The 13,374-nt window shown below is 39.6% G+C and overlaps 1 protein-coding gene across 14 annotated transcripts in view; it reads left to right on the top strand.

Annotated features, from left to right (window-relative positions):
* MCTP1 (multiple C2 and transmembrane domain containing 1) overlaps positions 1-13,374 on the top strand; it is a 187,388-nt gene that overhangs the window by 137,556 nt on the left and 36,458 nt on the right. The window contains exon 18 of one of the 14 annotated variants that reach the window (XM_079995380.1): positions 8,191-8,241. The exons of the other annotated variants lie outside the window; for them this stretch is intronic. Coding sequence (XP_079851506.1) covers positions 8,191-8,232 — 42 coding nt within the window. The 3' untranslated portion in view covers positions 8,233-8,241. Of the gene's footprint in view, positions 1-8,190; positions 8,242-13,374 lie in introns of those variants that run through there. 14 annotated transcript variants of the gene reach the window in all.

Here is a 13,374-nt window from a genome sequence, read left to right on the forward strand (position 1 = left end):
AGCAGAATTGTGCCGAGCAAATGTGTGGGATTCTCTCTTTTTGCCACATAGGCTATATACGATAAAGCCATGCAAAAATAACTTTTGGGCCTCCAGAGGGCCAAAAGTTACAAGTCCCATCATCCCTGGTCATTGACCATGCTTGCTGGGGCTCATGGGAGTTGTAGTTCAGCAGCATCTGGAGGCCCAGAGGTTCCCCACGCCTGATGTGTAGACATTCTTTGTGCTTCAGACCCCAACACTGAATAATATGCCCACAGGGTGCCAAGAAGTTATGTGTGAAGACCCAGATTAGGCAGGACTGTACTTTCACCTGCTAAATTCATTTTAGTTTTTAAAAAGCAGGTCTCCTTAATCCAGACTTGTTTTACTGCCTGCCACCGACTGCTATATATTTCTCTGTTTGCTTGTCTGTCTTGGCGTTCTGATAGCACACAGTGATTCTCTTGGAATGATCCTGACTTTTCTCCTCAGATGGTGAAATCTTGAATCATTCTAACCATTTCCTTTCTCAATTGGTTTTGCCTTTTCTTTTCTTACATTTACATTTGCCTGCCTTCCACAGCACAGTTGTATTGGCTAGGCAGATGATAGGAGTTATAGTCCAGAACATCTAGAGGGCACCAGGTTGGGGAAGGCTGGTAAATATACACTTGTTTTTCTGAGTCTGTGTAAATGCTGTGAGACCCGAGTGGAAGCTGCTTTTAACAATGCTAAGCTTGGTGTTAATTAACCAAAATAGATTATCCCCTTGCCTCTGCCGTTGCATTTGTGCTAACATTTGGTTATTACCCTTTGCTACGGATTTCAAGTTTTATTTTCATGTGTTGAAGCAAATTCTCACACGGTCTTCAAATTATCTCCTTGGGGGTGTTTTTCCTGAGTTAATCCTGACAGAATCTTCCTGCCAGATATGCCCATCAACTCTCTACATACAGGAACCTCTGTGCTTCAGGCTGTATGCAAATTTAATGCCCATCTCATTTCTGTTTCTCTTACATGGATGACAGATATTGTAACAATAACCTACACATTTCCCTATGGGGTTTCGATTGGATTTCCGTATATAAGAGTGCTTATATATGTTTTTTTGTTTTGCATGTGTGTTTCAGTACAATATTGGTAATGTATATATGGGGGGGATGTGTGTTGTTTGCTTACATTTATGCATAGGTAAAATGTATATGAATGCATGTGTCAAGGCAGTAAACAGTCAAGGAATATCAGAAATGTATCTAGATCCCAGGGAGACTAATCAGTTACTAAAAAATAGATATGGTGGGGGAAAGTGATAAACAAGGAATGATAAACACGGGATGTATACTGGAAAATAATTCCTAACATTCGAGGGTTTCTGCCTTCATAAGGAAAACAAGAAGCAACAGCATAGGAAATGAGCTTTTGTTTTCTGATGTTTCAAAACCAGCATAGTGAGGGCAAATGATATACCAGCAATCACAGAGTTTTCTTTACATGTGTCTGCAGTCGTCAAGGCAGACTTCAAGTGTTTGTCTGAAACTAATTTTCATCATAAGTAGCTTAGAAGGATTGGGATCAGTTTAACACCACCTGCTATATTATGTATCTTAAACGGGAATGGTCCTCATTAAAAAGAAAAGAAAGAAGCCTAAACTTAGATGGTGTGTGCGTGCGCCTAAGATGGGGGGAAAGGTTTGAAGTGGAGCTGGTTCATATTTTACTGTGCCCCTTGCACCAGCACCTCAGGAGAATGGAAGGTTGCTGTTGAACTCTCAGCTAGCCATGCTAGTGCGGTTTCATGCCACTGTACATTTGGGTTGCTATAATTGGAGTCATTTCTACATCTTGGGAAAAGAGCTGCTATAATGACTTCATTACAGCAGTGGCAAATGCAGCTCCCACAGTTAGTACACTTGCTGCTTCTGCTTGATCATAGTCCAGCTGCAAACCAGATGATGGTCTCACATGGTCTGAGGTGCTCATATCAGGCCCACCCTAGAATATGAACCAGCCCTGAGAGACTGGCTGAATCATGGAGACCATTCAGTCGTGGTTCATATGCTTCATAATTATACCACACTATAATTATGCAGATCAGGTGATTTAGGGAAATGGACAGTATGGTACCGCTGTCCAAAAATTATCCTCCATGCAGTTATCACCCAACCCCTAGAGTTTCTGTGCTTTAAAAAAAATGATGCTTCATACATATTGGCACGATGGCAAGTATACTTTGCTATTCTGAGGAGGAAAGTGGTTAAAGCTCATTAAGACAGAATTTGTGGGTTTTTTTCCTGATGAAAATGCTACTGATGGAATATTGCTTTTTGGTATTGGGAAAATGAGAAAGGAGCTTCAATCATAGTCGAACTGTGAAATATTTGCCACTAGCAACCTCATACCTAATGTTGCTCGGGAATTCTAAGAAACAAAAAAATCAGTGCAGTTGTGAAAGGTTCATTTTGCCATCTTGATTCAAAATGGTGTCCAGATACTGATGAAAACAAGTTACTTGATCTCAGGAACCGTAATATATCTAAAGAAGTATGTAAATGCATAGCAGACAAATAACTTTCCAAAATATATAGTATATATCTAGAAGGCACATGAATTGTAGAATTTTCACAAATACTGAATAGCCACATACATGGAATTGAGGGTGCAAGTAGACTAATTTTTATAAAGACAGTCAGTTGAAATACACATAACACCTTCTCTGTTGGTAAAGGGAATCTGCAGATATTTCTATAATTAAAAAAACCCTGCAATATCTGTTTAGCAAGGAATGTGTGTATATACCATGGGAAGCAAAGCCTCTCTCTGATCACTTTCACCTCTTAAAAACTATTGTCTGTGTATAAGTAGTGAGGGAGAGAGGAGGGAAAGCAGCAAGTTAATGCTGGATTTCACAAAAATATCTTTGTAACAATTTCTTAGCTGTTCTTGGCCTAAACATGTATCAGAGGGGTTTGCTCTTTTGTGGTCACATTTTACAAATCGTTGATAGTAAAATTGTTACTGGGCTCAAAATCTGTCTTTCAGAATAAATCTGTGTTGGTTTTGGGAGGGTCTGACTGATTAAACTGAGAGCAAAACCAAGAACGGGGATTTTAGAAATTTGTTGTGAGAATCCCAGCATAAAGTCCTCATTTCTAGTTTAATTAGATTTATAGAGAACAGATTCAATTAAAATATAATTGCATGTGTTGTGTATACTTTGAGACTGTTTTCAGTAATTTTCTTTTCCTCTACACCAACTTTGTGAAACATGATAAAAATATCTCATGACTGAAACATTTCAATTTAGTACATCTAGTCAGGACACTGTGTATGCATGTGTGTAATTCTACATTTGTTCATGTTGAATAATATATGACTAAAATATATGGAATAGTAGTATGATTTAGAAGAGGCGCTTTTGACGCTATAGATACACAGTTTGATTAGTGTATTAGCATGGCAGTATATTTTCATTAGAATATTTCACAATGCACTTTGATGGAACATACATTCTATCAGTAGAATTTCGCTTGTGTTATGTTTCTGTGCTTTCTACATCTTTTTTTTTAAGCTGCAGGTAAATCTCTAGGTGCATATCTGAAACAATGTAAATATTCAAAAAACTAAAAGAACCTGGTTCTTGGGCAATTGTACTATATTGCTGCATTCATCACTGATTTTATTGCCTCCAACATAAATTGTACAAGTTTCAATGCTATTCGTGTAGTTCAGATTTCCAACTGGGGCTAGCCATTTATATTTCCTGTTTTGCAAGAATCTCTAGATTGTTTTCCTCTATCTCTGACACTATAGAGCTACCTTATATTGAACTGTGATCACCCGGCATCATGCATGTTGAATTTTCTACACAGAAGTAGCTTCCATGTAGGGAATTGCGTGAATCCCTTCATTGCAGTGGGGGCAGGGCATTTTTCATCAGAACAACACTAGGAGGAAGAGTTTGAATCCCCACCTCTGCCCGTCAGACTCCCTAGCATGATTGGAGTCTCAGCCAACTGTACTTTGCACTTCTAAGATGTTTTGTGCAACACAGACATTAAATATGTAGGCTCTAATATCTACTGCTCTGGCAAGTTCACCAGTCTGGGTTACCATCCTGTAGGGATTACCTGAATGTGAGCTGCTGAAGGAACCTTCCTCCTGGCATTAGTTGAGAGGTTTTAATATTGTATGTTGCCTCAGTTGCCTTTGGAAAGAGAGGCGACCTATAAATAATAGTACAGGAAGCCACGCAGAAGCACAGAATCAAAAGGTGTTTTGACAGCTGTTCCAAGAAGTGTAGCTAAGCCTTTACATCATATCACAGGTTCCCTTTCAACTGCTTTTTCAGTTGCTTCAAAAGCTCTAAAATCAACATTTTTCACACACAACCCCTTTCATACACCAGGGATGGGTGAAATGATGTGGGACAGTGTCCTCAAGCTAAACTAGTTTTGGGGGCATAACATATTTCAAACTCACAGGTAAGGGAGTGGGCTTGGGTACTTGGTGCTGCACTCTTTCCATTCAGATTGTTACAAAAGTTGGGCGCCACCTCCACTCTTTGCAAGATTCCAGGGGATTCCAGGCACTCACCCAGGGTCTGTGTTCCTTTGGAGAATTGAGACACGGCAGAGACTGTCATAGCTTTAAGAAATGTAGTTTATTCACCTAATTACACCTTCAGTGCACATGGAGGGAGTCCAGATCTTACAGCATGGTCATTTCAAGAGGGGCTTGTCCCGCCCACAGCAGTGCAGCCCTGGAATCCAAGCCATCTCTCCCAGCCACAGCTGAGATTTTTCAAAACTCTGAGTCCTTTGCTTTTTATACATCTGAATATACACAATACAAGCTACATGGCTTGTAAAATGAACGTTTGTTGCTGTTCCAAGATGATCCTTGTACAGCTCTTTAACTGCCTTAATTGTTTTATTCTGTAATGTGAAGAGATGAAAACTGGAAATCATTTGTAAGCAATGTAGAATTTCCAATTCTGGACATAATTTAGCTTAATCCAAAGACTTACTAGGAGAAATACATATTTGCATTTAAAAAGGAAATGGAAGACAATCAGAGTGACCCTGATTGGGACCATATGAATTTCCTGCCACCAGCCGCTATTTGTTTCTGGAGCGTTGCTGCTATTCATGGGGCAAACAGAAACTTCAAGAAGCAAGTTTGGGGTGGGGATTTAAGAGTGAAGGTTCATCGCCCATATATCGTCTTAATCCTCATTGCCCCCTCCCATGACTACTTTAAAACAAAACATCCAATAACACATTTCTTGTATCATCTAGTCGTCTTCCCCAAAGTATGTTTCTCTGAAGTTTGTGCTAAGTAAATAGTGTGAACTAATCAAGGAATAAGAAAACCATTGACAGTCTAGTCAGACTGTGCAGTCCAGAGAATGTACAGGTAATGCGGGGGAGGGGGAGCATATCAAGAGATCTCAGTCAAATTCCTACAGATAATGTCAGGGAATCAGATCCCTCCCACAGTTGGCAGCCAAGAATTAGATAAACAAGGAGAGTTCTTACCAAGTATTTTATTCAATATCCACAGAGAGAGGCTCAGAAAAAGGGCCTCTCACAGTAATGGCGTTGCTCTGAGTAAAACCCCTCCCCCTCCGTTTCTTCTATTATATGTCATCCCTACGTTGGCTGATCTGTGCTTTCTGCCTCTGAGCTTTCTGTTCTCCTACTTTCAATGCCCTCCGGGTTCTGGGAGAGGGCAGGTCTGGAATGCTTTCTAAAGATGCTGAGTCTGTCAGCTGTCTCTCCCCTGGTGCTTCTTCTTCTTCCTGCTCCTCTCCCAATATTTCCTATCTTTTCCCCTCTGCAGTCTCTGAGCTGTGACCTCCCACACACCACTGTTGTAAATCTATACTGTCTTTCTCTTCTCTTGAAGGTTCAGGCTGGGGAGGTGGTGTCCTCCCGCTCCTTTGCCCAGTCCCTGACAGATAAGTAGGTCTAGGTCTGTGTAATCAGATGAGAAGAATCCTGCAGGATCAGACCAAAGCCCCATCTAGTTCAGCATCCTGTTCCCCACAGCAACTAGCCAGCCTGTGGGAAACCCACAAGCAAGGCATGAGCACCACTGCATTCTCCTGCTGCTATTCCCCAGTGACTGGCAAGATCCTGGAAGTATCATCCAAAACATGCCACCCTGAGTTCCATGATGGGAGGGAAGAGGGAGGAGGAACAGAGTTGTCTAGCTGTATTTTTATAAAGAACATATTCCATATAAATTTAGCTGCAGAATTGGACAGAACTGGCTAAATGTACTGCCGTGTAGTTCTGAGTCAAATTCTTTGCTAATGTGCCCCTTATATGTAGCATGTAAAAGGGTTCTAGTTTTTTCTGCTTTATTATTGTAAAGAATATTTGCCAACATATGTTGAAATGTCAAGTAAGCAGATGTAGAAATTAACTCCAGCATCGAAACAGTAATTTGAGAGGTGACATTCTTGAATAGTAAAGTATTTAAAAAGCAAATGCTTTTGTGTGAAAACTTGTATGCCACCAAAACTGAAGTTATTTGCAGCCGTTGACTGAATCAGTGACTTGCAAAGTTAATATTCTCTGACTCAATGCTAACGCAGGCCCTGTTTTAATACCTAAATGACTCAACAGACCAATCCAAGGCATACACTATTTTTTACATTAAGCAAACAATAAATGCTGTAAGTAAAAATTAAACACAATTTAATTGGAAGCACCTTACATGAGTTTCAAATGGAATGTCCAAGTAAGCATTCAGAGCCAGAAGAATCTGTTCAAGCATGTCCACCCCCAGGAATGAATCTGAAAATTGGAGGCTAAAGCTTACAGATTTGTGCTCATGACTTGCAGCTTTTTATTTTACCTGAAACTATCTTTTTTGTAATTTGGAACTAAATCAGTGTATGATGCCATAAAACAATTACTTTCTTGAATACAAAAGTGCCGCCAATTTGTTGAAAGTGCTCTTTTAAAAAACACCTAAAATGTTGCTTTGCATCAGGATCCTTCTAAATTAAAGAGAGCACTTAAGTTTTGTAACTTTGTTGGACAATTGTTAAGGAACTTTACAAGCCACAAAGAATCAGAAAGCTCTCCAACCTGAAAGCCATGGATAATGAGAGGGTTTTTCCGAAAGCTTAATAGGGACATAATTGAATTACATAATAACTTCTTATAGATTGTGATTACCCCTCACATCAGCACTACATTGAAAATATAACTTGACTTTCAGGGCGTACATAATAATAAAGCAAAAAACAAATTGAGAATGGGCTATAAGAGTAATGTGTTCGTTTAGCAAATAATTAATGTACAGAATGGTCTGCTAGGTAAAATGACCAAGACAAAGGCCCAAGAAACAGTTGGCAACTCTGTTGGGGGAAATTGAGTACTAAAAAGAGATAAGCTTCAATGAACCTGAAACCTTTACTACTTAGACATTATTTGATCCAGTCATTAATGCAAGCCAGCTGCAATTTGATACTAATGTATTTCTACCATGAAAAATAATGCCAGCTCCTCTTGGTTGGGACTGTAAATCTGAGTGAGTAAATGAGTGTTGAACTGCAGTTAAGTGCCACGTTGACTGCAATGTGTGTATTCTACTTGGATTCTTTAAAATGTTTGTCAACTTAGTATGAAAGATCACTTACTCTTTGAAGAAATCATCTACCTGAAATTGCTGTGATGAGCATATCTTAATAGACTCTTATCCAACCATATGCATATGAAAATTGAGTGTTTTTTTATGTAAATGTTAAGATTGTATCAAGGAGTATATCAAGAGAACCCATGGCACAAAGCAGAAAGTGTGGCCTCGGATTAACACTGCCAGAACAGCAATACACAACATGGTTGTGTCCTTCCACAAGAACATGCATGGCACCATCCAGTATGATGGCTTATCCTCTGACATCTTACTTATAAAGAGCTCATTTGCCCCAGTGCAACAAAGCATGTCTCTCCCGTATTGGTCACTACAGCCACAGCAGGTGCTGTAACTCTCCAACAGTTTGACTTCACCCCCAAAGATGGACTCCTCTATTGTCTCCAGAGACAAACGGATTCCAACACACAAAAACTCTGAAATTTTGATAACTTGGTAACTTTTGTCATTGAACCAGTATTTTTCCTCTCTCCAAAGCAGGGAGCTATAGAAATTATCAATTTGTTGTAAACAAAGATTTATCTATCTTTTTCAAAACAGGTAGCTACAGGTGGCACGAGAAGATATAGGAGGAATATTTGAAATTTGGAAAGTATTTAATCTCACCCCATTTCAAGTCGTGTTCCAATGCACTTTTTCTTTAAACATGGTAGCCACTTTCCCCTTCAGACTTCACAATAATGAAAGGTTACATGTATGTATCAAGTGTTATATTGCGCTTCGTTATATAGAAGCTGGCAGCCATCTAAAACTCTATGAAAAGTTTAAGAATAAAATAAATGCAGTTTATTAAAACTGCAACTTTAGTTTAAATATTGATAGCAAGTGGAACAGAATGAAACCTTTAAAAAAAAAACACATACAGAATACTTCTGGTTTGCAATATTAAACACTAAACCTTACATGAAAAGTTCATGCTTGTCTTATACCTGATGTTGTCAATTAAGGCATGTGATCTTGGCTTAGTCAAGAAGAAAGTTAGATCCAACGTGAGCTTCAAGCACTAGGCGCAGTCGGCTTTTATCCTTAGCCAGTGGGCCAGATCAAGAACTTCCATGCTCAGGTCCACTGGCCAGACTCTGTCCAATCGGCTGCTTATGATTGGCCAGTTTAAACTTTAGACTAGGAGGGCTATCCCACCCTGCAATGCGATCAGACAGGGAATTTGCAACAGCTGGTTCCTGGGACTTGACTCCTTGCAGCCCTGGGAATGGAGGGCAGCCCGCGAGGGTTTGCAGCCACTGTCCACTGGAGCAGGGTAAGCGGCCATTATGTTACAACTAAACACATAAAATTTCCTTCCAGTATTAGGCAGGATTCATTTGATGTTCTTCGGCTTATCCAATTTTAGTATGAAACATTAACTGGAGATATTCCACATGAAGAACTGCAAAGTTGATGGAGCCACCTAATCAAAACAAATTTACCTTGGCAGATTTGTCAACATCAGTGAAGTCTGCTTTTAGCTAAGGCCCTAGAAGTTTTGCAGAATTTCTTGTTTTAATATAAATTTGGGTTCCCACCCCTTCCCTTTTCCCACTTATAATCGTGTAAAGACATTTCACATCATTTTATAGAAGTTAAAGATGAAAGTGCTCTGACTTTGCTTTGAAAATACTGACAATTCCACAATGCAAGCCCCAGAGTCTGTAGATACAAGCATCACATTAGCAGTCCACGAATTACCGATGAAAAATTCATGCCACTGTAGTAACTTTCATATTGGCAAAAGTCAGACAGAAGTGAAAACAGCATATTTAACAGAGAAATCTGTAAATATTCACATAATGATGATGATCTCTGAGACACTTCGCTCCCCCTCAACTGAGGATTGCATTGTACACAAAAAGAGGAAGGAAAAGTCTCTATCTGCAGCCCAAATTAATGGTGCAGCTTTCTGTATCACTAATTCCTTGTCTGACTTCCATAAAGCAGTGTGTGCTCAACACACAAGCATGGTAGACCTTTACCTTGGTATTGGTTGTTAGCATCACATTCTCCCCAACCCCCTTGGAGAGGTGAGCCACTGCTGTTGACTGCCTTGACAATATGCTTGTCCAGCTCAGCGTTGATGGAGAAGTTGCTGGTTATGGTGGAATCCAGGGAAACAAAATAATCTACCCCTTGGGCTGTAGAGCTTCCTGGAAGTGCGCTGTAAATACTGTGCCAGGTTGAACAGACCCCCGTTGTTCCTTGAATGGAAGTACACACCATCTTCAGTTGAGCTGAAGGCAAAACAGAGCAACAAGGCAAAGTATATGCCAAAGAGAGTTGGAGCAGAAACACAGCTCTGTTTCACAGCACTCTTTATAGAGAAGGCATCGGAGTATCATATTGGAAGATACCATGGATGTTCTCGTGGAAGGACACAATTATATTGTGGAGCTTAGGTGGGCATCCTGTCTTATTGAGCAGTATGAAGAGTCATTTTTGGCTGACAAGGTCAAAGGCCTCCATCAGGTCTATGAAGGTGATGTACTCCTACCACACTTAACTGTAGCACGAACTTTGATAGAGGAATATGTTTTTTGCTGTAAGTGACTAAGATCTTTTTGCTTTGAACATAGGCAAGAACCTTCTTAATCCAATGAGAATTATGCTAAAGCTATTCCACTGCACGTTCCATTAAGTCTTTAAGGTGCCACAAGACTATGTCACTTATTCTACACTTTTTTTAGTACTTTAGAAAAATCTCACAATAGAGACATTTTCAGAGGTGCAAAAATTGCCACTATAGTCTCCAGGTATCAAGGTGGGTGGGTTGAGCTGACAGAATTATGTTAAGGCCTAGTTTGCATGACACATGCAGGCTCCCAGAGAGGAGCTTGCAGCCACTGCCATGGGATAGTGGCTGGATGGAATGTCAGCTCAGGTGCCTCTGCAAAAGGAATTCCTTCCTTCCTCCTGTACTGCGTTCAGGCATTGTTCCCCCGCCCCACAAATAGCCAAGAGGGTGACCTGCACTTGGCTGCCACCTTAAATAGGCCAAGCACAGGCTGTGCACAGCTCCCAAGCCCCTGCCACTGATTGGCTCTGTGGGTGCTGCCCACCCATACCTGAGAGGATCGTTGTGGCCGGGGGTGAATGGTAGCTGGTAACCATCTCCTCCCCTTGCTACACCAGATGATGAAGGCCTACCTGGACCCACCACGGCTGCGCCATGCATCAAAACGTTTCCACCCGGAGTCCCAGATGAGCTGTTATTCCCTCCCCCTGTACTCCAGGCATTGTTTGTCCCCAGTGATGTCACTGTATAATCATATCTGGTTTGACTGCATGATCATCACCAGGTTTACTGATGTAGCTGCAAGAAAGGAGCACAAATTCTAAAAAAAAGCTGATACTAATCTCACAGAAAATTGAATCAAGTGCTTTGTGTGGATGGTTTCAGCATCAATTTCATTTCATTTTTTCTCTCAAAGATGTTGTAATTAAATATATGAAAATGATGCATCTTTTATTATTAGCTCTTTCTCCATTGGTTGTGATCCTTCATTTAAAGTTGAAATCTTAGGTTGCCCAGCAACAATGCAGTCCTGTGTATTTATCTCTTATTAAAAACAAGGTAGCTTTCTATTTGCACAGGTGTGTTTAAAATGGCTGGACAAGAATCATTCTACAATTTTAAGAATTAAAGGGTGTTTTTTGTGAGTCTAGACTCCCACATTTTATACATTTTATACATTTTATACATTTTATACATTTTTTCCATTTTATACATTTTAGCATGTATGGTTTTATTTTGGACTCGGGCTTGGTGTGGATTATTTTGGATGTTCTAAAACTATTAGAATTATGTGATCATTGGTTCCCAGAAATATAATAAAATGAATCTGAACCCAGACTACCACATTATGCCTACGTTTCCATAGTGTTATAAAGGATATAGCAGTTACACTCCCTTCTTTTTTAAACGCCTATTTGCTTCATAGGTTATGGTCTACTTTATGGTAATAACTGAAAAGGGTGAAGCATGACTGCTCATGAGGAGGCAAGTCATCTGTGCATTGAGTTTTCTTTTTTTAAACGTAGCTGTTAATTTTTTAATTTATTGGTCTTGTTTTTATGGGTTCTGTATGTTTTGTATTTTTTCTGTTTATATTTATTATTATTTTTTTTTTTTTAAATATTTATTGAAATTTTTTAGAATACAAAATGCAAAAATAATAAACAATATAACATGGATCATAACACATTTTTCAGAACTTCTTTGGACTCCCTCGCGTCTCCCACTCCCACTTACATCGTTATCAATTTTTCCCAGCAATTTATCATCTTGTTTATATTCTTAAATTTTGTTCAGTTAATTTAATCTATTCTCCACAAATTTTATGTTTCCCTCAATCTCGCTTATCGTCAAATTCAATCTAATTCAGTGGTAGGCGATTATTTATGATCTAGCATCCTTCTTAGCATTCGACCAAATTACAATACTTTTGTAGATAAATCTTGAATTTCTTCCAGTCTTCTTCAACCCTCTCTTCTCCCAGGTCTCGGATTCTGCCAGTCATCTCGGCCAGTTGCATATAGTCCATCAGCTGCATCTGCCATTCTTCCAGTGTGGGTAGATCTTGAGTTTTCCAGCTCTTGGCAATAAGTATCCTTGCTGCCGTTGTTGCATACATAAAAAATGTTCGGTCCTTCTTTAACACCTTCTGGCCGACAATGCCCAGAAGGAAGGCCTCTGGTTTCTTAGTAAAGGTATACTTAAATACCTTTTTCAACTCATTATAAATCATTTCCCAGAAGGCCTTCACTTTAGGGCAAGTCCACCAGAGGTGAAAGAATGTTCCTTCATGTTCTTTACATTTCCAACATTTATTATCAGACAAATGGTATATTTTGGCAAGTTTAACTGGGGTCATGTACCATCTATATATCATTTTCATTACATTTTCCTTCAAAGCATTACATGCAGTGAAGTTCAGCCCAGTGATCCACAACCTTTCCCAGTCCTCAAACATAATATTATGCCCAATATCCTGAGCCCACTTTATCATAACCGATTTAACCATTTCGTCTTGTGTATTCCATTTCAGCAGCAAGTTATACATTCTTGATAAAACCTTAGTTTTTGGCTCTAACAATTCTGTTTCCAACTTCGATTTCTCCACCTGGAACCCTAGCTTTTTGTCATTTTTAAAAACTTCTTTAATCTGAGCGTAATGTAACCAGTCTCGCACTTTATCCTTCATTTTCTCCAAACTCTGCAATTTCCAATTGTTATATTTATTATTATTTATTGTGTTGTTACCCAATGTGGAATTGAACAATTCAGTGAAGAGTGGGTTAACAACAACAACAGCAACAGCAATATTGACTGTGAATTTCTGTTTGGAAATAAGGGTGGAGGACATTCCTTGATAGAGATGATGCATTCTACTGGAAAGATCAGGCAGGCCTTTTGCCTCCTCTCTAGGAGGAGGAGGAATCCTCTTTCACCAGACCAACTAGCAGAGTGGACAACTCCCCGACCCCTAAACGATTATTCAGCTGGAACCACATTGATGACTGGAACCTAACTGTTACAACGCTACGGATAACAGGAAAGAAAACGGGGAACTAACAAAGGAGACAGAAGTAACAAAAGAACTTTCCCTAACAAGAAAAGACAGAAATCTCAATTAAGGAGCAAAAACCTAAGGAAGGGAAAGGAAGCCCTAACAGTATGTGAGGCAGCAACAGAAGGCATAGCCCACACTCATCAAGATTGTCAGTAGAGGC

This window comes from Podarcis cretensis (genome assembly GCF_951804945.1).
Source record: "Podarcis cretensis genome assembly, chromosome: 11".
NCBI classification, from domain to species: domain Eukaryota; kingdom Metazoa; phylum Chordata; class Lepidosauria; order Squamata; family Lacertidae; genus Podarcis; species Podarcis cretensis.